Below are 27,208 nucleotides of genomic sequence, written 5' to 3'. Positions count from 1 at the left end.
TATTGCTCCGACGTTGGTTGGGGCAATACCGCGAAAATGTGATGCTCTATATAAAAGTGGACGTCGCAACAGCTCACTGGGTTTTGAAACCTCCAAAATCCGACTTGGTTATGGTCAACATGATGCAGAACAAACGTTCAGCTAGAACACATATCACACCAACTGATAAGGAGGGAAGGAAACTAGAAGCTGTTGGTAAAAAGGTCCATCTTGGAGCAGGCATATCCACACGTATGGCCCACTATGGTGCCTATATGGCAGCTTATCAAGACTATCTGTAGAAAAAGATAGCCCCACATTTGGGAAGTTTGCCACAGGACAAACAGACCTTGGCTAAGATAGTACAAGAGGAAGGAGTGGCGCTAGTTAAAGCCCAAAAAGAGATGGCAAAGCAGAGGCAGGAGGCAGGATGTTTGCAGCAGCTACAGTGATATGTAGACATGCATGGTTGAGAACTTCAACCTTGTCAGAAGAGGGCAAGGTCTTGGCAGAAGACTTTCCAGTCCATGACTGTTCAACCCTGAAACTGACACAGCTCAAGAGCACACAGGAGGTGTGTCAAGCTGCAAACAAGTATGGATTTCCTACCCAATCAACATCTAGATATTGGGGAAATCTTATACGTCCACATCTTATAATCGTAAACCATACGAGGCAACTTTGCCTCAAGCAACGGCATCCACATCCACCAAGCAAAGCTCAACATCCTGATCTAGAGGACAGGGTAAGAACAAACCCCAACCAAAGGGAAAGCGATGTTTTTAGCAAGATTTTGGTTTCTTCCCCTACCTTATCTCTCACAAATTGCACGGATGAGCACTCTCCTAATTTCCCTGCTCCTCCGGATCACAACATAGGACAGCTCCGGCAGCAGATACACCTTTTGTCAAGTTTGGAGATCGTTTGGCACAATTTGCTCCTGCATGGAGAGCGATCACCACTGATAAGTGGGTATTACAGATTATAAGTTCTGGTTACTCCATTGAGTTTTTCCAGCAGCCTCATACAAGATGTATTAAAACTACACCACCATCTAAAGTTTTACAGGAGGAAATTCGCACCCTGTTAGAGAAGGGAGCAATCGTTCCACTCCATCCATCAATGTTTTCACAAGTTTTCTTTTCAAGATACTTTTTAGTTCTTAAAAAGGACAGAGGGCAGAGGCCAGTGTTGGACCTCAGAGGATTGAATAACTACATTGATCCTGTTACGAGTCAGCTGCCAGCCAATGTAAATAACTCAGTTTATTGCGAAACAACACAAAAAGAGCCTAGAAAACAACCAAAAAAAGGGCTGAAAACACTTTCTCTTCAGTATGAAATAACTATGTCCCAAAAAGAACTCAAAAAACCCAAACTCGGGATATAATCAGGATTATCCTGGAAAATAATCCGGATTAAAGCAAACTACACTGAAAGGGCTGGAAACTTGCTCCACCTACTCGTTGGAGCTTAACAAATGGAAGAAAGTAACCAGCAACAACCCGCAGCGACCAGCGGGCACACCGTACCCCAGAACGTTGTGGTAAAGCCAAACCGCGTTGTAAAAAAGAAGTCACAGCCGCCATGTCCGGTCCGTGTCATTTGAAAGAAGTCACAGGCACGAGTTCCAATCCACGTCATTAGGGAGTCGTCACAAGCACCGAGTTCCAATCCGTGTCATTAGGGAGAAGTCTCAATCACCGAATTCCAGTCCAAGGTCAACACAAAGAGCCAAAGCGACAGAGGCAAGCCAGCAGCTAATGCATAAAACCAACACAGGACAATCCAGTACAAACCCACACAATGCCAACCCCCGTTGCCACTAAAAACACGGGTTAACACTTACGTCCCAAAGCAGTCTTCCAAACACGTCTTCTGAAACAGAGATCCCGAAAGCGCCCAACAAACACCTTGCCGATTGCAAGGTTACATTAGCAACAAACTTACTTTTATTTACAAGTCCTCCTCAGAACTTGAGCCAGCTAACGCCCTATCCACAGCTGAATCTTGTTGCCGCAAATCCTCATCGGAGCTGGAGTCGCCCAATGCCCCACCAAACCCATCTCCAGCTTCTGCCCTTCTACGATCTCTCCAGCCAGTCCACTTTCTATCCAAACCCATAACTCCCCAGGATCCAACTGTATCTTCGCTGTGCCATCCCTCAAATGTACCACTGCTTGTGGGTTCCTCACAAATATCCCAGATCTCTTGAACCCTAGTCAATCCATCTCTTTACTCCCAGGGTCCAATATCCCATCCTCCTGACTCCCAGCCCCATAATCCCCTTCAAAACCCTCAAAGGAATCATCATCAGTGAGTTCCATAAGTATTTCCTGGATTCTCTTCCTTTGTTGCTCCTCATCGGAGTCTTGCTCACAAGTAGTTTTCCTGCCTCTTCTAATACATCTAGTAGTATCTCCACTCGAAGACCCCATCACAACAGATCCTAAGAAATTTCGAATAGTGACACTAAGGAATAACCGGCTACCCGTATATAGACGACTGGTTGTTGGTGGCACCTTTTAGACAATCACTTTTGCGTGATCTTGGTTTTACTTTATTGTTATTAGAAAAGCTTGGTTTAGTTGTGAATCAGAAAAAAATCTCATCTTATCCCTACACAGAGGATAAAATTTATCAGAGCCAACATAGACTCTACCACTGGCAGAGCATATTTCCTGGACGATCGGTTTCGATCTCTTCACACAGCGCTACTTACCCTCCTGCAAGGTCCATTACCATGAGCCAGGGATGTCCAGTCAGCTTTGGGACATCTAGCATTCACAACAGTAGTAACACCTTACGCAAGGCTCAGAATGAAACCTCTTCAGATGTGGTTCTTGTGTGTCTTCGACCCGCTGACCCAAAGCCAAAACATCCATCTCTCTGTTCTAGCTCATGTCCGCCAGTCCCTACACTGGTGGTTGTCCCGGGACAATGTGTGCATGGGTGTTCCATTTCAGCAGCCACAAGCAACAGTGACTCTGACAATTGATTCATCCCTATATGGATGGGGTGCTCCCTTATGTGGCTGCTGAAATGGAACACCCATGCACACATTGTCCCGGGACAACCACCAGTGTAGGGACTGGCGGACATGAGCTAGAACAGAGAGATGGATGTTTGGCTTTGGGTCAGCAAATGGACATAGCAGGAGGCCCAACATCATATCAATCTCCTCGAGCTCATGGCAGTACAGTGGAGCCTCCATGCATTTCAGGACTTGTGCCACGGGAAGGTAGTCCAACTATGCACCGACAATACTACGGTACCATGGTATATCAACAAACAAGGGGGCACAAAATCATGGTCCTCCTAAAGAGGACCATGGATATATGGCATTGGTGCTTAGCCAACCACACCCATCCGATAGCTGTGCATGTTCCAGGAGAGGACAACAGTATCGCAGATACATTGAGCAGGGAACAAGACTCGACTCACGAGTGATCCCTTCATCTTGCCGAAGCGACTTCTCTTTTCTGGAGGTGGGGCAGTCCCCTGATAGATCTGTTTGCAGCACCACACAATGCAAAATGCGATCTGTTTTGTGCCAGACGGCAGGAAGACCAGACACGAGGGTGCCTGGGAGATGCCTTCATGTTCCATGGTTGGTCCACTTTTGTACGTGCTTCCTCCGATACCCCTTCTCAACAGAGTAGTATCAAAATCGTATCATGACAGAGCCAACTGCATACTCCTCACGCCATGGTGGCCCAGGCAGCCCTGGTTTGCTCTCCTTCGGATGATGTTGCAAGGGCAGTACCTTCCCTTTTGCCCGGACTTGCTCACAGCAGACCAGGGACGTGTCCGCCACCCAGAAATCGCTTGTCTCAGACTCACGGCATGGAGGATTCATCCCAACCATTGTCTCAAGCAGTGGGAGACATATTAGATGCAGCATATAAACCATCAACAAAGCGATCATACGCTTACAAATGGAAAAAGTTTACTGACTTTGTCCGACAACAAGACATAGAACCGTTGACAGCTCCAACATCAATAGTGTTGGAATTCCTTACATTAATAGCAACTCAAGGCTTACATTTATCATCCCTCAAGTGTTACTTAGCAGCAATCTCGGCATATTGGAAAGAAACAGGATACCAGTTTTGTTTCCAGGACCCTCTTATACAACGGTTTCTGCAGGGGTACAGAAACACGCGACCTCCAGTAACACCTAAAGCCTTCAATTGGTTCTCTCAGCATTACAGAAATCATCCTTTGAGCCATTGGCCCAGGTGGATCTCTCATATCTCTCATGGAAAATGGCGTTTCTGCTAGCTATTACCAAAGCTCGAAGAGCAAGCAAGCTTTGCGCATTGAGAGTAGATCATCCTTATATGAGATTCCATGCTGACAAGGTTATCATGCACACTGATATCTCATTCCTTCCTAAAGTAGTCTCTGCATTCCATCTGACTGAGGACATTGTGATACCCTCATTTTTTTCAGAACCCTTCTACTCCACTCAAACACTCTCTGCATCTACTGGATGCCAGGAGGGCACTTGCATATTATGTGGAAAGGACAAAAGAGTTCAGAGCTTCGCCCAGACTTTTTCTGAAGTACGCTTCTCAATCAAAAGGTCTGCCTGTTTCTTCCCAGAGGTTATCAGGATGGATTGAAGCCACCATTCAGCTAGCTTATGAGCTAGCTCATCAACAGCCTCCATTTGTCATCAAAGGACATTCTACTAGAGCAGTGGCGACTTCCACAGCATACAGCCATGACATATCGCTGCACAAGGTGTGTAGAGCAGCCACATGGGCCATGCCACTCACCTTTGTGGCCCATTACAAAGTGGATCTGCTCTCCAGGAAACAAGCAGCGTTTGGCAGAGCGGTTCTTGGATCAGCACTTTCTGACGCTCACCGACCATGGTGAGTAACTTGCTAGGCTACCACATGTGCTTATTTCACCAGACACCACAAAGAAGAAGCAGTGGTTGCTTACCTGTAACCAGGTTTCTTGGAATGGTGATCTGTGAAATTAGCACATCCCCACCCATCCTTCCTGCTGATCATCATGACTTTTTTTCTCTAGCCGCTTTCGGCGGCGGGGAACTGAAGCTACATCCCCACCTCCTGCATATATGCCTTCTGAGGAAGATGGGCAGGGCTGCAGCCAAAGTACTTCAAACAGCTGTTTTAAGGTTCCGAGAGCATTGCTGGGGGCAATTACTACCACATGTGCTAATTTCACAGATCACCATGAAGAAGAAACCTGGTTATAGGTAAGAAACCACTGCTTTTTCCACATTAATTTAATATCCCATTAGACCCGGGCCCTCCTGAAAGGCCCAGGTCTAATGGGGTATGGGCCCAGTGGGGAGTGACCCACTGGGCTGCTTCTGCAGCCCTGGGATCAGTCCCCACAGCTCAATTCACATCTTTAGGCTCCATGAGCCTGGAGAAGCAAATCGCTCCCCCCCCCCCCCCCAAAGCCCTTAAAATAAGAAGAAACCGGGTGCCATTAGGCCTCTCTGGCAGGCCTCCTGGTGCATAAAAATGACGTGTCAGTTGACGGGGGGTCAAATTGCTCCTCCCTGGCACCCTATACGTTTCTTATTTTAAGGGCTTTTTTTTGGGGGGGGGGTTCAGTGACCCCATGCCCTCCTGGAAGTTATCGGGCAGGCATAGGGACACCAACAAGGAAAGCCTGGGTTTTTGGAGAGGACATGAGGACAGCAATGTTGGCAAAAACAGGTTATATGTGTATGTGCATATGTTTCCACAGTAAACCCTATCCCCTCCCTACATAATTTTAACAATTCTATGAAATACGGGAGAGAGTGAGAGTGACAGAGAGAGAGGGAGAGAGGGAGAGAGATGCTGTAAGGTCACCCAGTGAACACCAGAACGAAGTGGGGATTTGTACCTGGTGCTGTCAAGTCCCAGTCTCTCACTCTGATCTTTGCACCATTATAGGCATAAGCTAGAACAATCGAGGAAGGGAGATGATCTCAATTTTATCCCAGAATTTCCCCAAGAAGCTCTAGGCTCATGATCTCCATCACCATATTCATTTTAAAGGCCACTTTAGTGTATTTATTGTATATTAATTCTGTTTTTACCACACTGTTACTATTTAATTATTTTTTAACTTTTGTACTGCACTTTTTAAACTTGTCCAGTGTGGATTCTTAGCTGTCTTTAGTCCCCATGGGGAAAAAAGGCAAAGTATAAATAATGATGATGATGATGATGATGATGATGATGATGATGATGATACGTATGAGAGAGGCAAGGCTACATGACAGCCTTGCCTTTCCATGTGCCATGTATAGAACCTGGGTAGACTAGAGTCACTGGTGATTGACAAGCCTTCTTCAACACACATGAGGCATCAGACTAATTTAGGGAATCCAGGACAAGTTGTGTTACAGAAGGAAAGATAAGTCTAGGAGTAATAGCCAAGAGGCCCCCCAGGATCTGGTACACAACTCTATGAAATTCACATTATCTGCTTTGAATTGGATTATATGGCACTATGGAGTCAGATAAACAAGTTCAAAGCAGATAATGTGAATTATCTGACTTGATATTCTGGATTATTTGGCTGTGTGGAAGGGCCCTGAATCAATAATCCCATTCAGCCTAGTAATAACATGGCTAGCTGTGGTGGTATGTGTATTGTCATATCCCTGGAATTCTCACTTTTCTGGCCTGGTTTCAGAAACATTCCAACATTCAGATTTCAGCAAATTCCAACTCTGTTTTCCTAGCAGGATCACCTGTAGGTTCTGGGTTTCATGCCTCATTAATATTTATTAACTTTGCCAACTCGTTTTACTGCTTGCAAGAGGCCCTATGAATGTGTTCTTTATCCAGTTGTGAAATAACATGAATGCCTGAAATGGTTACAACAAACTTTTAGAGATAATTCCTGAAGCAGATGTTTTGCAAGCACACAGTTTTTATTAAACGAACAGTAGGAAATAGTTTGCTCTTGCTTGTTTGGCCCTGGAGGAAATTAAAAAGCATTTCTGTAATTTTGATCATAACTTCAAGTGTAGATTTTAATGTTCAAAGGCTGTGGTTTGTGTGAAAAACAGGCACCTTTAGGGCTCAGCAGGCCATTTTAAAGCGATATCAATCAAAAATCTGTGCATATTTTAGAGAATGCAAGTCATGTGGTAGTTGCATTCTTTTGTACTTGTTGAATTACTTTGAAAATGGCTGTGCAATACAGATCTCCACAATCCACTGAAATGGAGGCTGAGAAAGTCTCCACAGGAAGAAAATGCCTAAAGCACAAGTGCGGCTACTGAGAATGCCTCTCTCTTTGGCCACTTTCTGTGACTTTTGGATCTGAATTGGGGCACAATCAATACACTTAACAGTATGTTAAAGATTATGGTGGAACAGAGGGGTAAAGATGGTGTCTTAGGGTGTGGTAGGCCCAGCCATTTAAATTCTGATACGTCATCATTAATACCCTGAACTACTATTTCTTTCATTCCATTCTGTTCTATTTCTAGTTTACCCTTTTCCTGGAGTGGGACTCAAAATGGCTTACAATAAAAACCGCTTAAAACTTAACAAAATATTCAAGAACAATTAGAAATCATCATACAAAAACAAATAGTTTAAAAGAGAAACAAAAGTTTTAAAATATAGCACATCCTCCATAAGAAACATCCCTGTGAGCAAATACAGGTTGAACATCTCTCATTCAGAATTCCGAAATCCTCCAAATTCTGAAATCCAAAATTGCCCATATAGGTGGCTGAGATAATAACACTTTTGCTTTCTGATGGTTCAATGTACACAAACCTTTTGTCATATACAAAGCTATTAAAATATTGTATAAATTTATCTTCAGACTTTGTATATGAAGTATTTATGAAATATAGATGAATGTTGTGTATAGACTTGGGTCTTATCTCCAAAATACCTCATTATGTACATATACTCAAAGATATTCCTATATGGTATGTCCAAAAAATCGTTTTGAGTCTTATATCAGATTTATATCAGATTGTTCTCGCTTTTTGAGACACGTTCCGAGACATTGTCTCACGGCGCAACCGGCAATGTAATTTGAACCATCGTTGGCCCATTCTCTAATTGTCTCTTAATAGTTCGTTAATTTCCCCCCCATAAAATATGTTTACTATATTTTTTTTAAATATATTTTTTAAAAATTTTGTTTCTGCAACCTACCTTATTTATTATTTCCAATATTTCTATCCTGCCCTTCTCACCTGAAGGGACTCAGGGTGGGAGCTTAGCGCAGCTTAACACCAGGGAGTGCCTCTGGTCTTGGCCCTAAAGAGGCATCTCGATACGCTGGGAGGAGGTCGAACACTCGACTCCCTGGCCAGCAATCTAACACCGCGGGTCCAGGAGGTCATGAGAAAGCTGACCCTTACCGTCCGTAAACTGCTAGAGCCGCTGCTAAGCAGCCCAGTCCACATGATGGCAGCCATTTGTGATCCGAGTTTGAAGGACACCGTCTGCTCCAAAGACTATCTGGAATGGAAGGCATGTCTCGTTAACCTTGTGCGCGAGGAGGAGTGTGTTGCCGCAGGGGGGGTGCACAGAGCACATGGACCCCTGGCACAGATGCCCGCCACCCCTAGCAGTAGCACCAGTGGCGAGTCTGACAGCCGACAGTGCCGTGCAATAGGTTTCCGACCTCTAGAGAGCAGCTTCGGCAGCAGCAAGGGCAGCAGCAGTGGCGGGGGGAAGATTTATTTGGAAAAATGGTCGCCATACTGGCACAATCGGGGACGTCTCATTCATCCAAACAATGGAAGCTGGATTCTGCCGAGTGTTGCGTGAACCGTTACTTTGAGGTGGGGGTTGGGGGTTTGGGTCTTGCGTTCCTATAGCGGATTTTCGCCGGATTACTGCTGGATCTAGAAGTGGCTCTTCTTGGTTATCTGTGGGTAGAAGTCTGCCGACCTCTTGTAATCATTTTCGCTGTCTGCGTCACGGGCCAAACTATAATCCCCATTCATGCAGTCAAAGTTGTGGAATACGGGTAAGAGTCCAAAGACCTTTCCAAGTAACCTTTCCTGTCCTCGCCCGTCTCCCTCCCCCCCTCGTCTTTCCATTTCTCCTTTCTCCAGAATGGGTTGGGAAGCATGTCCATGGAGCTCGCCATTGCCGAGCTCAAGGTGCGTGCCAATGGCCAGGAGGGGGTGGGCCTTTGCGGCTGCAAGAAACACGGAGGAATGGGATACACCCTGGGGTTCTTCTCCAGTTTTTCATCGTTTGATGTGAGGGTGGCGCACGGCCACCCTGTGGGCTGGCAGCTTGCTTGTCCAGTGGGGCCACAGCCAGGGCCAGCAGGGAGCCTTTGTGGCAGCTAGAGACATTGGGGCCCAGGTCCGGTTGCTACAGAAGTGTCTGTTTGCAGAAAAGGGAAGACGGTGGAAATGGGACCCACCCTGGGGATTTTCCCGAGTATTTCATCGTCCAATGAGAGGGTGGATCATGGCCTGCCTGCGGGCTGGCTGCTTGATGGTGCCGGTCCTGTGTGGCCGTGGCCGAGGACGGTTACGTTTGCCCGGCAGGGAGTGTGCCTTTGTGGTGGCTAGAGATAGGGGCCCAGGTCCAATTGATACAGAAGTGTCTGTCTGTAGAAGAGGGAACATGGTGGAATGGGACCCACCCTGGGGATCTCCGCCAGTTTTTTGTCATTTGATGTGAGGGTGGCACCCGGCCACCCTGCGGGCTGGCATCTTGTTTGTGCTTGGCCGTGGTGCTGCGGCCGAGCCCAGCCATTGTTGCCTGGCAGAGAGCAGGCCTTTGTGGGTGCAACAAACACGGTGGTATGAAACACTTAAGAAGCAAATTCCTGCTTATTGGCAGAAATGGGCAGTGCTGGGTGATGACCAACATTGGCCAGATCCCCAGAGGAGAGGGACCTGAGCCCCCATGTCTCTAGCTGTCCAAAAGGCAACACCCCCTGCCCTACATATTATTAAATGGGTGTGGGGGTTGTGGTGTGGTGCCGGCCCACGATGGCCGGCTCCTCTGGGCAGTGGGACCCGAGCCCCCCCTTTTTCTTGCTGCCCCAAATACACCACCCCTAGCCCCGCTTATTATTAGATAGGGGCAGGGTGTGTGGTGTGGCGCTGGCCAACGGTGGCCAGCCCCCCTGGGCAGTGGGACTCGGGGGCCCCTTTTTCTTGCTGCCCCCAAAAAACCACCCCTAGCCCCGCTTATTATTAGATAGGGGCAGGGTGTGTGGTGTGGGGCCGGCCAACGGTGTCCAGCCTCCCAAGGGAGTGGGACACGAGCCCCCATGTCTTAGGAAACTGAAATATTACCACCCCGCCCTGATTATTTTTAGATAGGAGCAGGGGGTTTCCAGTGTCTGCAAATGTCCACCATTTTCACGGATTTCCAGCCACATAAACAAATACATACAAGTAGAAGAGGGACTTTCACAGTGATAAGAACCCAATTGAACAGGAAATAAGACTTTCAAACCAGGAACAGGTTTCTTCAAATGTTAAAAAATAGTGTATTATAAAAAGTTATGAAAATTTGCAAAAAAAACATAGGAGACAGGAAACATTCTGCAATTTGTTGAGCTAAGAGTGTTGAATGTCTTCTCCCACTGTACAAAATTTGATGAGGATAGCTCAAGAAATGGGGGTGGGAGAGCCCTATAAAAGTCCCCTCCGGGTTCCTTTTTTTGGCGATTGCGCATGCACGTCCGCCATTTTGGAAACATTTAGAATCATTACGAATTTTCGGAAATATCCGAAATTTCTGGGTGAAAAATTTGGAAATACTTTCTATATCAAAGTGCCAGCACCCCCTACTTTAGAAATCAGAATTGAAACATTTTTTTCATCGATCAGAAATGCCATATATATATATATAAATTCAAAACACCTCTGGTCCCAATCATCTTGGCTAAGGGAAACTCAGTCCATTAAGGGAAAGCAGGGAGGAGACCAGCTTAGCTTTTTTGGAGAAGGGAATTCAGAAGGTGGGAGGAATCAATGAGATGCCTCTCTCTCTCATGTTCCTACTAAGCGAGCCTGTCATGATGGAAGACTAAGGACTTCATCCCACACTGACTTGAGACTGTCCTCTCTCAGTTTCTCTGCGCTGCTGAAATAGAGTCACACGGAAGCCATCATATGATTCAAGGCCACTTCCAGTGAGACTCTGTGGTGGCAGCACAGGGAAACAGAGGGAAGACTCCGTTTTTGGTAGACGGGTTCTACCTGACTTCCAACTGCAAAAGCCAGAGAGAAGGGGCAGAAGGTATGGAAAGGATCTGCAATAGCTGGCCATCCCAGAAGACGAGGAAAGACGGGAGGGAATGGGGTAAGACATTTCTTTCTGCTTTCCTGCCGCTCATGGGATGAGGTCCTATGAGAATATCTTCCTCTGTAGATCTTGAAACTCCAGGAGGTTTGTCTCAGGTTATACAGTCTCCAAATAACCTTTCAGGATCTAAGGCATATAGGACTTTTAAGTTCATGACTAGCATCTTGAATTTCGCCCAGAAATGAACTGGTAACCAATGAAACTGTTTAATGTGCTCTAACTGGCCACAATCCAGCATTAGTTTCCAAAGATAGCCACAATAGTATGTGTTGTAGTAGTCCAAATAGGATGTAATCAAAACATGTCTAACTGTAGTTAGATCTGATGTTGGAACAGACACAGCCCATGATTTAGCTGTGCAAATACATTCCTTTCCACATTGCATCCTGGTCATCCAGGCTCAGAGTTGAGTCCAGGAGAACACACAAGCTGGAAGCCTGGAGCACCTCTTGTCTTATCTCAATAAAGTTTCAGTTTGTTTGTCTGCGTCTAGGTACCTACTATTGAGCTGGTATGGTTTGGACTGATGTCTTTTTATCTCCCAATCAAAATGGGTCTTTATTATGTGTACTGTTTGTATAGCAGGATAAACAAAAGGTGTTACAGAACAACGAATAAGGCTTCGTATAACCATTATGCTGGACACATGTCTCTGGTGGTCTAATGCAGCATACATATGTTTAAATTAGAGACTTGGGCATGAAATCCCATGTGGATAATAACTTTTTCTTGTATGGCCAACATCATGTTTAAATGGAGCCTAAATAGGCCCCAAAGTTCTAGAGTTGTGTAGGATATTTAATTAGATAAAAGATTTTCAATTAAAAAGTCATGTTTAAGAGAAGCATAGCAGGATCAGCGCTAATGTATAAAGCGTTCAATAAGCTTCCATGTTGGGAAAGAGGGTAATAACATCTGACGGATGGAAGTAGACTAAAACATCACACCCTGCAGGAGGGTGGAAACAGGTTTAAAACAGTAGGAGTTACATAAATGTTTAATTACAATGAACAAAATATTGACTTAATGATCTCAATGGCATGCTGCTACATTTAAGCAATTACTCTTGAACAGTTACCCAAACCACTTTATTACAATCATTTTTGTTTATGGGTAGGGCATAAAAATCCCAGTAAGGAATAGAAGATCCAACTGTTTGCACAACCAAATTATTTTAGTCAAGATGGGGGACTTGTAAAAACATAGATTAATATTAAGTGTCCAGCAAAAAAAGAGGAAATTCTGCAACTTCTGAACTGAACAGAAGGATTGGAATTTCTAAGAGGCAATAAATATGATCTCTCATTAGAAACATGCACAGTCTGTCCAGAATGGTAATATTCTTACTTTATAATGGGACAGGCAGGGAAAATGTTCAGTGTTTGCTTGCCAAGATTCTGATTATATACCATTATGACCTCCTCCTGGACAATACATCCCAAAGTTGCTAATACAAAAAAAGGGGGTAAATGTTTTGTTCTCTGTAGTATTTTCAGTATAATGTTTTTTAACTGAATATTGTCCTTGAATTTTTCCTAAAATGAAATTTGAGATCATTTGAGAGTGATTTACCTGTTTAAATAAAACATCAATAATACTAGTTGAGGGTTGTTTAAGAGTAGTAAAGTGTTGCACCCCAGGCCTAGAAACTCCTATGATCACAGCACCACATAAGAATCCAGAATATAAGCAAACAATTTATTGTAAAATATATCAAAAGTATAGGAAAGGTTCAGGAATAGAGAAAGAAGAAGTATATCCAAAAAATGTTTAGCAAGAATGATCCTTCTTTCAGTGAGAAAGCTGACTGGGAAAATGGAGGCCCCCAAGGTCAGTCTAAGCAGCCAGAAACATTAGATAAGGAAGAGTAAGAGGAGAATTAAGTGATACAGAAGGCTCCCAGGAAAAAGCACCTGGAGATATGGAAACCAACACAGGCCTTCGTTTACAGATCAGAGCAGACAATAGGCATTGCAGGGCAGAGCGTTTGTGCGGGAAAGTTGGATAGAGATTTCAGGGGAGATGAAATGCTTTCATGGGCGGCTTTTAATTGTTTACTTTCAAGTCAGTTCAGAAAATGTAGTGTTTGTAGTAAGAAGCTAAGCCTGAGTTCCTGGTCCATGTTTCAAACCAGGGCGTTGGTTTTGGGATTCAAGTATATTGGAAGTTGCTATGTTCCTGTGCTATGTTCATGATCAAGTCTTTCTAAGGATACTTTTTTGCTTGTGGACTTAAGCTATTCTTGTGATTTTTGGCTATTCCTTGACTGTACTACCTTTGAATCTGTTTGAGACATTTGGACTCCTGTTGGATTATTGCTTCCCTAGACTTAAATCTTCACCACTTTGTGCCCCCGGAAATCACACAGGCAATCACACAATCCTCTCTAAAACATCACTGAACCCATCAGTCTCAGGCTGATCTACAACACAAAGTCTCCTAGCTTTCCCCCACATATCTTCAGGAAGGGTTGCCAACTTTAGCTTGAAATGAAAGTTCCTACCCTCTGCTGTCATCCAGCCTGTGCAGAGTTCTTCCTTGACCTGCATTTTCCCACTCCAATTCTAATATCTTTTAAGTGATTGGAATTTTGCTCCAAGGACATGCTGTTGTGAGATGAGCGTGCATTAAAAATGTTACACATTTTGTTCCCTTTCATATCTTCATCAACCTAATTTTCTTTTTTCAGATGGGCTTCTTTCGGAGAAAATATAAAGAAATCATTGAGGCTGAGAAGAACAGACAAGAGAATGAAGATAGCTGGGACTGGGTCCAGAAAAGCCAATGAACCGTTGCAGGAGGGAAAACACTGAAAGCCCAGTCATGTGATTCATCATTACTCCCCTATTGGTCCTGCTCTTGTATCTTCCATATGTGGAAGAAGGAATCTTCTCCAGATTTTTCGGAGACCCTGTTGATGCTGTTGTTGTTCTTCATCATCTTAAGCTAGGGAACATACCCTGAAGCAACCACTGCAGGCATGTCAGGTGACTGGAGCAATGTCGACTTCCTGGAAGAGATTAACTTTGAGCTGCAGCGCAGAGCAATATTTATGAATCCAACATATGTGGTATACCCTCAGGGGAAGACTGTTGCCTAAAACAAAGTATTTTTTATAAATATAAGCTTTTTATACTGATTATGTCCTGTTATATATTTGTACCAATGTTTTATGTTTTCTATTGAATATCTATCTATATATATAGTTCACTAAGGCTGCAATCCTGTGCATACTTATATAGGAGCAAGTCCCATTAGGTACAATGAGACTTACTTCTGAGTAAAGATTCATAGGATTGTGCTGTAAAGCACTGATATCCAGCTGAAGTTCTGGACATGCATATGTGTATATAACAACCATACTGTACCTTTGAATTTCAATGCGGAAGAAAAAAACAGATGAAACTTAATGAAAATCTATACTGTAGTAAATCCACAAATCTTGGTGATGGTTTCTAAATATCCTCTGGTAGCATTGAGCCATTGTCCTTTCACATACATGATAAAAAGTCAGAAGTTTAAACAAGTTGTGAGCTAAAGAACTGCAAGTGCTGCTTGAATTGAATTTAGAAAGAAAATGTCTTGGTTCAGCTATTCAGAGGCTGTCTCACAAAGCAGCCATCACATCCTGTGGCCTCCCAGATGATGCTGGACAACAGCTCTGCATTGACTATGCTAGTTAGGACTGATGAGAATTGCAATCCAGCAGCATCCAGAGGGCCACAAGGTATCAACGGCTGCTATAGCTTATGTCTTATTCTTAAGACACTTCTCTGTTCAATCCTCTACATCTTTTTACAACTGTCAAGTTGTAAAAAAAATATAAAGAGGTGACTTCATTCAAATATAGAAAGCAAATTGAAAATTAAAAAACCTGGTATTTTTCCCCGTTTCCAATTCTATCTTCATGCAATGTTTCTAAGGCCCATTCCACACTGTACCTATATACCAGGATCTGATCCCAAATTATCTGCTTATCCCAGATTATCTGGCTGTAAAAACTCATATAATCCAGTTTGAACAAGATAATCTGAGACCAGAGGCGGTTCAATCACCAGGCCAACTAGGCAGTTGCCTGTGGCGCCATCTTGTTGGGGGCGCCATCGAGGCAACTCCTGTCTCCTGCGGCCTGCCTCCGCAAGGTATTGAACTGCTTTTTCTGTTGATTTGTTGTAAAACATGATGTTTTAGTGCTTAATTTGTAAAATCTTAATGTAATTTGATGTTTAATAGGCTTTTCCTTAATCCCTCCTTATTATCAAACATTTTCACTTATCCAACGCTTTTATTTTTCAGTTTTTGGTTGGGGAGGGGGCAAAATTCTGTTCGCCTACACTTGAAAAATACCCAGGGCTGGCTCTGTCTGAGACCAAATCCTGGGATATAGAGCAGTGTGGAAGGGACCTAACTCTTTCTTGCTGTTGCATCTTCTTTCAAGAGACCCAGGCCACACACAGTTGAATAAAATCTCACATTTTCTGCTTTGAACTGGAAGATATGGCAGTGTGGACTCAGATAACCCAGTTCAAAACATATGGGGATTTTCTGTCTTGATATCCTAGGTTATATGGCCGTCTGTAAGGACCCCCAGAAAAGGGATGCAGGGGCCAAGAACATGGACTTACTGCATTTCAACATTTCTGTTCTTGTCAAACTTTGTTCCTTCTCTATGTGTCACATACTTTATAAATAGCAAACCATGCTTTGCAACCAATGCCAGGATCTATAATTCACTTGGGCTTTTATGTATCCTTGTTCAAAGAGCATATTGCACTGAAAAAAAAACAGCAATGAATGTTTTCCTTCGGCCAACCCAGAGTTCACTGGTATGTAGTTCTTTGGCAATGAGAAGGAGTTGGGGAGCCAAGATCTCATAAATATAAACAGAGGAAACTCCCATCATCCTAATGTGTGATTATTTTATGATTATTTATCTGTCAGCTTCTTCATTGTAATGTTACTCTTGAATTGCCCTCCAAGGTAGGACAGTCTTATTTAGGAGATTGGAAACCTATAATTAGAGATGCTAGTGTTCATGGTTGGTAACCAGTGAATTTGTGTTTCAGCTGAGATTTATATCAAAGTCCAGAAGTTTGCACTTTGGGCTTTCCTAATTTTTAGCAAGATTTTGTTAATAGAATTCACTGCATGCTTGTTCTGTGTAAATATGGTTTTATTATAATTGGGGCATACACTGGCAAACAAAAAATATGCAGGAGTTGTACACATATTATGTTAACAGATATTAATATTCAGCGCAAGAAAATGTTGTGAATGTGGAAGTATTCAGGTATTATGGGTTCATGTACAAAATATATCTCTAAATTTTACAGCAGTCACACATTACATTCATATGGTGAAGGCACTAACAACAGTGGGCTATTTTACTATAAAATACAAACTTTTCATATAGTTCTACAATAGATTTACTTGTAGTTCCATCACAATGGTTAGTAGTATGTTTAGGGTGATACTGTATTGTTCACAGTGGTAGAATCTTACAGAAATACACCAAAGAACAGGCCAGCTTTCAAGGAATGCTATGGCTTTCTGTGGGAACAATTTCTAGAAAATCCTATTGTGAAGTTAAGATAATAAGGTTAAGCACACAAAACTGCCTTCAATAGAGTCAAAACACTGGCCCACCTACACCAGTAAGTATCTTCTTTGAACCTTGTTACTTTAGGCACTTTTTTATGTCAGGAGCAACTGGAGTTGCTTCTGGATTGAGAGAATTGGCCGTCTGCAAGGACGTTGCCCAGGGGACGCCCGGATGTTTTGATGTTTTACCATCCTTGTGGGAGGCTTCTCTCATGTCCCCGCATGGAGCTGGAGCTGAAAGAGGGAGCTCATCCACGTTCTCCCCGAGTGGGATTCGAACCTGGCAGCTTTCAGGTCAGCAACCCAACCTTCAAGTCACAAGGCTTTTATCCCCTAGGCCACCGGAGGCTCCTTAGGCACTTTGAGATAATGATCCTAGCTGGGACTTTGGGGATCAGAGACCAACTACATACCAGACATATTTTCTCCGTATATGACGTGGGCCCCTTTCAAATGCATTCTGAGGACTGTACCACTTATCAAATGTGCGTATAAATTGAGATCATTATCTGGTGCTGCATACCAATCGTGTGCTCACATGGTGCTTCTTTGTAATGTAAAGAGGAAAACTTGTGTAGGCTATGTGTGTACAAATGCAGTTCATGTACATGATATATACTGTATACATCTACAGCAGGCCTGCACAACCAGGTGTTTGGGCCTCCAACTCCCAGAAGCCCTGTCCAGCTTACCTGTCCAGGTCAGGAATTCTGGGAGCTGATGTTCAAAACATCTGGAAGGCTGCAAGTTGTGCAGGTTTGATCTACAGCTTGCCCATGGTTTACTGACCCCACCTGATTTTACAAGTAGCTACAGCTAGCTGTATGCTCAACTGTGAGGCTTTTTCATATAAAAAACAGCTCAGAATTTTAGGAAGTTCTGAAGATTTCTTCACCATTCATAAAATATTTGAGGACATGGTTGGATATCATATTAATTTGAAATCCCACTAGGACCTAGGATATTGTTGGGAAGACCCAGTCACTTTGCTAGGGGCATTGCCTGGCCCTTTCATGTATGGTTAATTAAGAATGATTTTAAAACATGGGAAAAGCTGGTACTATCTCCCATAACCTGAAGGGGTTTTCTCATTTTGGGGAGAAAAACAAGCTACTGTGGTGGCTTCTCCCAGGGTTTGATGGCAAACTAAACAAGGGGTCATAGTTTGTGGGAGCAATCTAGCAGTCTGTGCTGGCATACAGGCTGGTCTCCAGCAATCCAGAATTACCATATTCACTTGAGTCTAATGCACATCTTTTTTGGTCGAGTTACATTGCTAAAATTGAGCTGCGCCATAGATTTTATGGAGCATTAGAATCATGCATGTAAACTCACCTACATGAAAAGGCCTGTCAGAACCTAGAGCCTTGGAGGCAAAACAAGGAGGCAGGGGTGAAGAGGGTGTTTCTGGTGGTGGCAGCAGTGACCTCAGGGATCCATGGCACCCAGAGCAGGAGGAGGAGCACCTGGCTGGTGACCCGGACATGCCTGCCATTTAGCTGCAGAGGGGCGGTGAGCCCTTCAGGACACTCTTACCAAAGAGGCAGAAAGTATCATCCTCTGGGCCAGGGCTCAGCAATGTTTCCTGCCTCCTGGGTGGCCTTTGGGGTCTCTCCACCACCACCCCAAGACTCAGGGCTGTGTGGTTTCCAACTCACCTCATTCACAAGTTTTTCAAAACCTCCTTGGTTTTGAACTGCTAGTCAGTGAAGCCAGTTGGGTACTGCATGAGGCTGATGAGTTTGCCAGTCTTGGCATGACAGAGGTTCATGGCTTCCAACTGGCCTCATTCATGCTGCCCACTCTGTGATCCACTATGCTTGTGCCTTATATTTGATTGCAAATCTTTTTTTTTTGTAATGTGCACCTTCAAAATTGAATTGTGCATTACATTCCATGGCACATTATACTTGGGTAAATATGGTAGTTCAATTTTGGCTTGCAATGTGAACCTAGCTTGTGACTGACAGGTTTGTCATTCACTTACCACTTCATCAGATAGGCCAATTTGCCCGTCATATGCTGCTTCACCTCCCTTTTCAGCATGGAGCCCTTCACAGAATGTAAAGGGACTTTCAGCTGAGCTCTGTGCTGAAAAGGGAGGTGAAGCAGAGCACCCTACCACCACGGCAACATGGGAGCCTTCCCTTCAATGTGGGGAGCCAGGCGGTGACGCTCCCTTCATGGAATGAGGAGGAAGATAAGGCAGATAATGCAGGGCGTGGAGAGGCAGCTTCTCCACACTCCCTGCAGGGATCCCATGGATTCACTGCAATGCAGAGGAAATCCATGGGCCTTTCTGATAAGGTTCTTAGTTAAACTATAGACCCATCTCTCAGCATTAAAGAGAAGCCATAGCTTTCGAGAGAGAAAAAAAACTAGGCTCCAACAAGACATCTTGGGTTTGTTGGTGAGAAGGAAAACCATTGTGATTGAATCCTTTATATGGCAGCTTTTCTGTTTATTTACAGGAAATATTTGGGATCTTTCTTTCTATTGTTGCTGATTTTCCAAAATTCCAGCATTGTCATTTCAGACTTGACATTAATCTTCATTTTATGTTATTAAATTATGCACCTTCAAATTATTTCTGATGTAGAGTGACCCTAAGGCAAAACTATCTCAGGGTTTTTATGGCAAGATTTGGTCAAAGAGGATTTGCCTTTGCCTTCCTCTGAGGCTGAAAGGGTGTTATGTGCCCAAGCTCACCTACTGAAGATCCATGGCAGAGTGGGGAATTGAACCCTGGCTTTCAGAGTCCTAGTCCAACAATCAAACTATTGCACCATGTTAGCTCATTAAGAAAAAAGACAAATAATGTGAAGGAGCAGAAACTCAGTATCTTTGGAGCAAAGAGCTTTAAAACATAAGAAGCACTGCCAATGTTAAATTTATGATATCTTTCTGACTGAAGGTTCATATGTACTAAGCAATAAATAGTCTTCAAAACCGTAAGTTCCTCGTTCTAGCAATACCATTATGGACACATATGTACACAAAACTTAGTAATAACAACCCTATGGTGCCTCAAAGACTAAAAAGTGCACGCTTTGTGAGTTATCAAATGTATAGAATATTATCCTGAGTTGGCAGATATTGATGCAGAGAGATTTCTTTTTTTCTTTCTTTCTTTTTTTTTTTTTGCTGCTGCAGTGGTGGTAAAGATTTTATTTTGATACAGTCTGAAAGTTTACTCAACAATTGTAATCTGAATGTCTGACTAGATTACCAATGTAGTTTTAAATGTAGGCTAAACTACTGATTCAAACTCTGCCAGCTCTGGAAAGAACCGAAACTGCCTTTTCACTAAGTGATCCATAAAATAAGATAGTTTCACTGTTGAGAAAGTGACAACTCGGCACACTTTTGAAAAAGCAGCCATACCATACAATAACAGACTGTTGCTCGCTTCTATTTTTAATGATTCCAAAATTCAGTGGCTAAATTACGGAATAGTCTTTTACTTGTACTGTTGAATGTAAGAATATAAAGTTGTGACAAATTTTACCCAGGTGTGATTTTACTCATTGCCTTACTGATGTGTTTTTAATGATTTGGGTCCATATATCTGTCTCTTCTAACAACATTCTTCAGATTTTTAGCCAGTAAACCATAAACAGCAACAGAAATAATGACATTTTGTCATCTGTACCCTTTTCTCTAAGACTTCAGGATTATCTGATACAGCCCAGCTAATCCTAGCTCGATAGAAAAAATATATATATATTCTATGTTCACAAGCCCTACGGGGCAACTTCTTTTAAGACCTCCTGTGTAGCTACTATTCCACCTTTATCTATGTAGCCAAAACAGCAGCTTTGTTTGGGAAAGGGAAAGGGTGGTGAGCAAGCTCTTGCTCTCTGAAGCACTTGTGTGCCAACTATTTAGTAGATCTAGCATTCTAACATTTAATTTAAAAATATAGTTACAGGGAATACCTCTATATTAAATGAATGTATTTTAGTAACCTTTGTGTAGAAAGCAAATAGGAAAAGTAGATTTGCTTGCGAGTGCTTACTCTTATAATTCAAATGGAACACATCATCCCATAGAGCAGGGCTTCTTAAATATTTTTCATTCATGGCACCTTTCTACCTGGGAAATTTTTACATGATCCTGGTTAGATAGGTTTATGAAATAGGTATAAAACCAAACTTTTACTGGTAATAAATCAGCCTTTGCAGGGCTTGATAAATAGATTGATTTTCCTTTTTGTGGAGTACAGGTGAAGCATTTTCTGCAGAGTCCACTGGAAACATTGCACATTGTTGCTAATAAAAAGTAAAAGTTTCCCCTGATGTTAAGTCCAGTCATGTCTGACTCTGGGGGTTGGTGCTCATCTCCATTTCTAAGTCGAAGAGCCAGCGTTGTCCATAGACACCTCCAAGGTCATGTGGCCGGCATGACTGCATGGAGCGCCCTTACCTTCGCGCCGGAGCGGTACCTATTGATCTACTCACAATGGCATGTTTTCGAACTGCTAGGTTGGCAGGAGCTGGAGCTAACAGCGGGCGCTCACTCCGCTCCCGGGGTTTGAACCTGGGACCTTTTGGTCTGCAAGTTCAGCAGCTCAGTGCTTTAACGCACTTTGCCACCGGGGCTCCAATAGATTTGGGGCTCTAATAGATTTGAGTTAATGGGGGCTCTTCCACACAGCCATATAGCCCAAAATTTTTGGAGGAAGTCAGCATGAAAAATCTAGTCATTCACATGTGCTTTTGTTCTAATATATGTTCCATAAGATTTGCTATTTTGGCAAGCCATTTTCTTAAATTCAATTAGTGACTCATGCAGGCCATGCTATACCTGCACAACTGTTAACCCAGCACCTCCATACGAAATAATACCAACCAGCCCAACCTAGCACCCCCCACCCCATAAACATTTTATTTATTTTTATATTTATTAATTAAAATATAGCCCACCATCTGTTCAAACATCTCAGGGTGGCAAACAATAAAATGAATTAGCACATTTAAAACAGTTTGACTAATTAAAATTATTTTAATTAATATTGAATGATTTAGTGGTCAAGTGGGGGGGGGGGAGGCAACCATCATGCAGCTGTGTTTGGGCTAAAAGATGCAGAACAAAAATTGCATCCTTCTAGACTTCAACCAGATCCTCCTGAAGAATGATACCATCTTTGTGCGTCCAGCTTTGCAATCAATAGTCGATTCTATCTGGCCACCTTCCACCATTTTCCTGACTACTAAACGGAGGTAGACTGTGTATGTGGGATGACAAGGAAGGCCAGATCTCTGCTTGCCAGAGATTTTTTTCTACTAGATCAATGCATTTTCATGCAATATTTTAAGTATACAGTATGACACTTCTCCCCCACCCCCCTCCATATCCATGGGGGATATATTCCAGACCATCATTACCTGTGGATAATAAACTCTCAATATGGCAGAAAATCTACCATAGATAGAATTACACAGCAGAATCCAGACACTTCGGGGGGGGGGGGGGGGGAGGCAGGGTTGGAATATGGGTAAGTGAAATTTGAATCTGTGGATAAGGGAGTCATACTATTTGTCTCAAGCTGCTAACATGTATACTTGTCACGTGTTTTGACTGAAGAATTGCATTGCCAAATCCATAAAATTCTCATGTTCAAACAAGTTTTATTTTGATTTGATTAGGACAAGCTGACTAGGGTTTCTGTAGCTGTTTTCTATATCCCACTACCCCCAAAACATGCCCCAAGGACACTAACATGTACTACTTTGATCCTGAAACCCAGGCCTGAGTATATACATGTGAAACAATTAAACATCCAAGGTGTTATAAGATGTATAATATTGTATAATATCCTCTGATTTTTCACAGATGGAAGCATGTATATATGTGACTGAGGACCTCATCACATAGAGGTCAAACTTGTGGGTGATGGCGGGGGGTTTCGCCATGGATCGTGGTGAATCCGGTGTGGGGAACCTATTGCTCCACACCCCACATCACCCTTTACCTCATCCCATGGTGGGGGAGGGGGGGGGAGGAAGTGTCATCACACAACGTCCCCTCATTCTTCTCTATGAAACACAAGAAGCCTCCCATGTTCTTGCCACTGTCTCTTACAGCAGTTTCACCTTGCTTCAGGATCAAGCCCTGTTGGAAGTGTATCTACGTTGTGTGATGGGATCTGGTGGGCTCAGTGGCTGAAATGAGATGAAACTGTTGTAGGATGGGCAATTTTGCCTGTGTGATGAGGTCATGAGTCACAGTGTGATTTAAGTATGGTTAGCTGAAAAGTGGCAAAAATTATTAACGAAAAAGAACATAAACAACTATTTTATGCATAACAACATTGGATTTTAAATAATAATAATAATAATAATCTTCATTAGGGTTTTATAGAATACAGTTAAAATGAGAAAAAAAGTGGGAGGTGTGGACAGTAAGTAGAGGGGTAGAGAGGAAAAATAGAGGTGGGGAGGGGAGGGGAGGGAGTGTAAGTTGAGAGGTTAAAAAAAGAAGAGGGGTGTTGTTACAACTTTGGAATTTCTGTATTGGGTTTAGGAAGGGCAAAACTTGACTTCTTTCCCCCATCTCCCTCCTGCTAAATTAACTCTATTGCAGTTCGAAGTCAGTTTGCAATAACTGAAGTTAGCTAAGGACAAAGGGAAGTGGTGAGAAATAGCAGCTGAAAAAGTGGGATGGCAGGAGATTAAACAGGCTCAAGCCCATCTGGGGCAGTTGAAGGATATATTGTGAACCCAAAGCCCTAAAATGGCTTTGAAACTGAAATATTGAGGTCAGTTTTTTCACATTCTTCCCAGTGCCTTTTTCTGGATTGCCAATAATGTGAAAACCACAGCAATATTGTCTCCAATGCTCTCTAAAACATTCCCAACTAAAGAATAAGATTCCCCCTCAGATTAAGAGTAATTCAGATTAAGAAAAGTGTCAGCTAAACAGGAGCATTCAACACCTTGAAAAATATGTTATTGATTATGTTCAAGTCAGAGTTGCTTTTTTGAAACAGGAGGCTGGGTAAAACCATACTGTTTCCAAGGGCTCTTTGTTATTCTTCCCAGACACATTACTTGCACAAAGGATTGCATGTAAATGGGTTATGAAGCTGAAAATCAAAACCCATTCAGTTTTTCACAAGGCTTTTTAGTGACATTTAAAAAACATGTTGCTTAGTATCCCTCCCCACTCCCTTTCGGCAATATAATTGAACAGTCAGGACTGATGGACTTCTGCTTTCTTTCTCTATACCTGTCCAGCAAGAGTCACTACCTCTCTCACACAAGAGCTTGCAGCTCTAGCTGTGGTTTTGGCTGCTCCCTGGCCTGTTCAGATAAAACAGGTTGTGTACTATCTGCTTGTTTAAATAAATAAATAAATAAATGGTAGCAATGAAATTATTAACTGTAATGGGACTATTGTATTTTGAATATTTCAACTCATCAGTCTATACCTCACTCTTCAGCTTTCTGCCCTGTTTGTTACTCTCTCTAGACTCTACCATACAGTACTTGTTATTCAAAAGCTGTGCCTTGTTCTGAGGCACACAAGATAACTTAAAAGCTCACATCTGTTCCCAGTTTTGCCTTCAGTTCCTTAACTATTTCAATACTGGTATAAATTGAAATCTCACACAAACATATTAGCTTTGTGCATTTGTATAGAATCATGATCAATTTCTGTTTGTTTCATTCGTAAGGCCCCCCGTTTTCGTTTTTGAGCGCTATCCAAAAGGAGCACCTTTAAGAGTGGTCGTTTTTGTTCTGTATCCAAAAATACGAAAATTTTCAACCCATTGGCCACTATGGGCGGGCTTCCCCGGGCTCCCTTTCCCCTCAGTTGTAGGCCTAGAGGATTGAAAATCACCGCACATCTACCACTCTTAGCCCACCAAGTTTTATAATGTTTCAGTCATCCCCCAATTTTTTTCTTTCTATAAATAAAATCTCCTTAAAAACATTCCCTCTTTTCCCCTGCTGGTTCCACCTTCTAACTTCTCCAGGAGCACCAGTAGAGGAGAGAGACAGGCAGGGCATGATTTCTTCCTGCCAAATGATGCTCCACACACACCACACACACAGCCCAGTCCTACTCACTTCTTTAACTGATGACAATGGAGGGGAGGGGAATTCCTCTGTCCAGGGAGAACCTAAAAGAAACACCAATACCCTCTACTATCCAGTTGATATATTGGTTATTTTAATATGTACTGCATGTATATGTTCTTTTAAACAGATGAATTAACTAGTTATGTTGTGTGTTTTTAGTTATTGCTCCCTGCTTGATCCAGGGGGATAAACAGGAAAGAAAGAAATACGTCTTGTCCTCAATCGCCTTCTTCCTATTACTACTACTTTTTTTACTAATAGGATGGGGACAGTTGCTTGTGAGAGATCAAATTGTCAAAATAATGACTGATTTTGGGTGCCATGCACTTTGGATTTTGGGTGTGAGGAGAACATTTTTTTTGCTTTGCCATAACCTTATGCCAGTTATGATACATTATCTTCTACTATAAGGATCTCTTGCTCATCCATCCCACAGACCTCTCATGTCATTGGATACCATCTGGAATGGCTGCAGTGGTCAGTGAACTGCTGACCTGAAGGTTGGGTTGCTGACGAATTCAAGTCCCCAGGACCAGATCAGCTACATCCAAGAGTATTGAAGGAACTAGCTGAGGTTATTTCAGAACCACTGTCAATTATCTTCAAGAGTTCTTGGAGAACAGGAGAAGTCCCAGAAGATTGGAGGAGGGCAAATGTGGTCCCTATATTCAAGAAGGGAAAAAAGAACGACCCAAACAATTACCGTCCAGTCAGCCTCACGTCGATACCAGACAAGATTCTGGAAAAGATCGTTAAGGAAGTGGTCTGCAAACACTTAGAAACAAATGCAGTCATTGCTAATAGTCAACACAGATTTACCAAAAGAAAAGAAAATACAAATATGGTTAAGAGAGAAGATAACGCCTTTGAAAAGATAATAAGAGAAAAGGGGGAAGGAAAGAAGGTACAGGCCAGCAAAATATATACAATGCTGATAGGGGCTGATGGATGTACAATATGGGATCTGAAAAGTATGTGGGAAATGGAGTTACAAATTACGGAACAAGAGATGATAAATGTGGTAGAGACAATAGGGATGAAAAGGAATAACAGAGTACGAGAAATGAGGAGGAAAATATTGCACAAATGGTATCGTACACCCTGCCAATTAGCATACTACTATAAAAAGGGGAGTAGTCAGGGTGGTTTATGCACATGATGTGGGAATGTGAATATGTACAATATTTTTGGCAGACTATACAAAATGAGTCAAATCAAATACTAGGAAATGAGTGGGTCATAACAAAAGAAATAGCGGTATTAGGGAAAAGAGAGGAAATGGGAAATAAAAGGGAAATAAAAGAAGCAATAATTGAATGTGCACAAGCAGTAATAGTATTAGGGTGGAAAGATAAATCAAAATGGTCAGTAAGTAAATGGTACCAATATATGGTGGAGCAAATGGAATTTTAAATTATGAATGTGAAACTAAATATTTTAAAAACGAATGAAAATAGAACAAGAGAAATGGAAGAAAGATGGACAAGGGTAAAGAACTATATCATGAATCAATCTGGAGATCAAGCCATAAGAAATAAGATACAAATGTTATATAGTATATAGGATGAAAATTGATAAAGATAAAGATTTGAAGATTGTCTCACAAAGAAATGAATATGTAAAAAGAAAACAATCCTCGTGTTGGTGGTGGGAATTGTAAATGTTTTGTATGTGTATGATATGTATTTTTTGTGTTTTAAAAAATAAAAATTTGTAAAAAAAAAAGAGCGAGAGAGAGGGAGATGGAGGGAGGGGGGAGGGAGGGAGGGAGGGAGGGAGGGAGGGAGAGAGAGAGAGAGAGAGAGAGAGAGAGAGAGAGAGAGAGAGAGAGAGAGAGAGAGAGAGAGAGAGAAGCCTCCCAGTAACACATCTGGGCATCCCCTGGGCAACGTCTCTGTAGAAAGCCAATTCTGTCACACCAAAAGCGATTTGTAGTATGTTCTTAAGTTGATTCAAATGGGATGGCAGCTATAATAGTAATATGAATCAATATGTCTATACAAAGCCACTGGGTAGATTAATGCAGTTGCTACATACATTACACTATGTAACATAATTTTTGTTCCTGGGTTATAAATGTCCTTTCCTAATTAGTTCTGTCATAAAAACATGGAAAAGGTTTATTAAACTGCATCACATAGTTTTTCAATGAATATCTCATAGAATCTCAACCAATTCAACATAGTTTGTGGCAACCACAAAAACAAAGTTCCTGGGGTATAACAACTACTTTCAAAGT

General features: G+C 42.5%; 1 protein-coding gene across 1 annotated transcript in view; it reads left to right on the top strand.

Annotated features, from left to right (window-relative positions):
• itga9 (integrin subunit alpha 9) overlaps positions 1-20,389 on the top strand; it is a 404,663-nt gene extending 384,274 nt beyond the window's left edge. Inside the window, exon 28 of the mRNA XM_008112818.3 lies at positions 13,971-20,389. Within this exon, the coding sequence (XP_008111025.1) occupies positions 13,971-14,069 (99 nt within the window). The 3' untranslated portion in view covers positions 14,070-20,389. The remainder of the gene's footprint in view (positions 1-13,970) is intronic.
• The last annotated feature ends 6,819 nt before the right edge of the window (positions 20,390-27,208 follow it).

This window comes from Anolis carolinensis, chromosome 6, assembly GCF_035594765.1.
Source record: "Anolis carolinensis isolate JA03-04 chromosome 6, rAnoCar3.1.pri, whole genome shotgun sequence".
Lineage (NCBI taxonomy): Eukaryota > Metazoa > Chordata > Lepidosauria > Squamata > Dactyloidae > Anolis > Anolis carolinensis.
The sequence above is the reverse complement of the archived record's forward strand: the minus strand, read 5'-3'. Positions and strand labels throughout refer to the sequence as shown.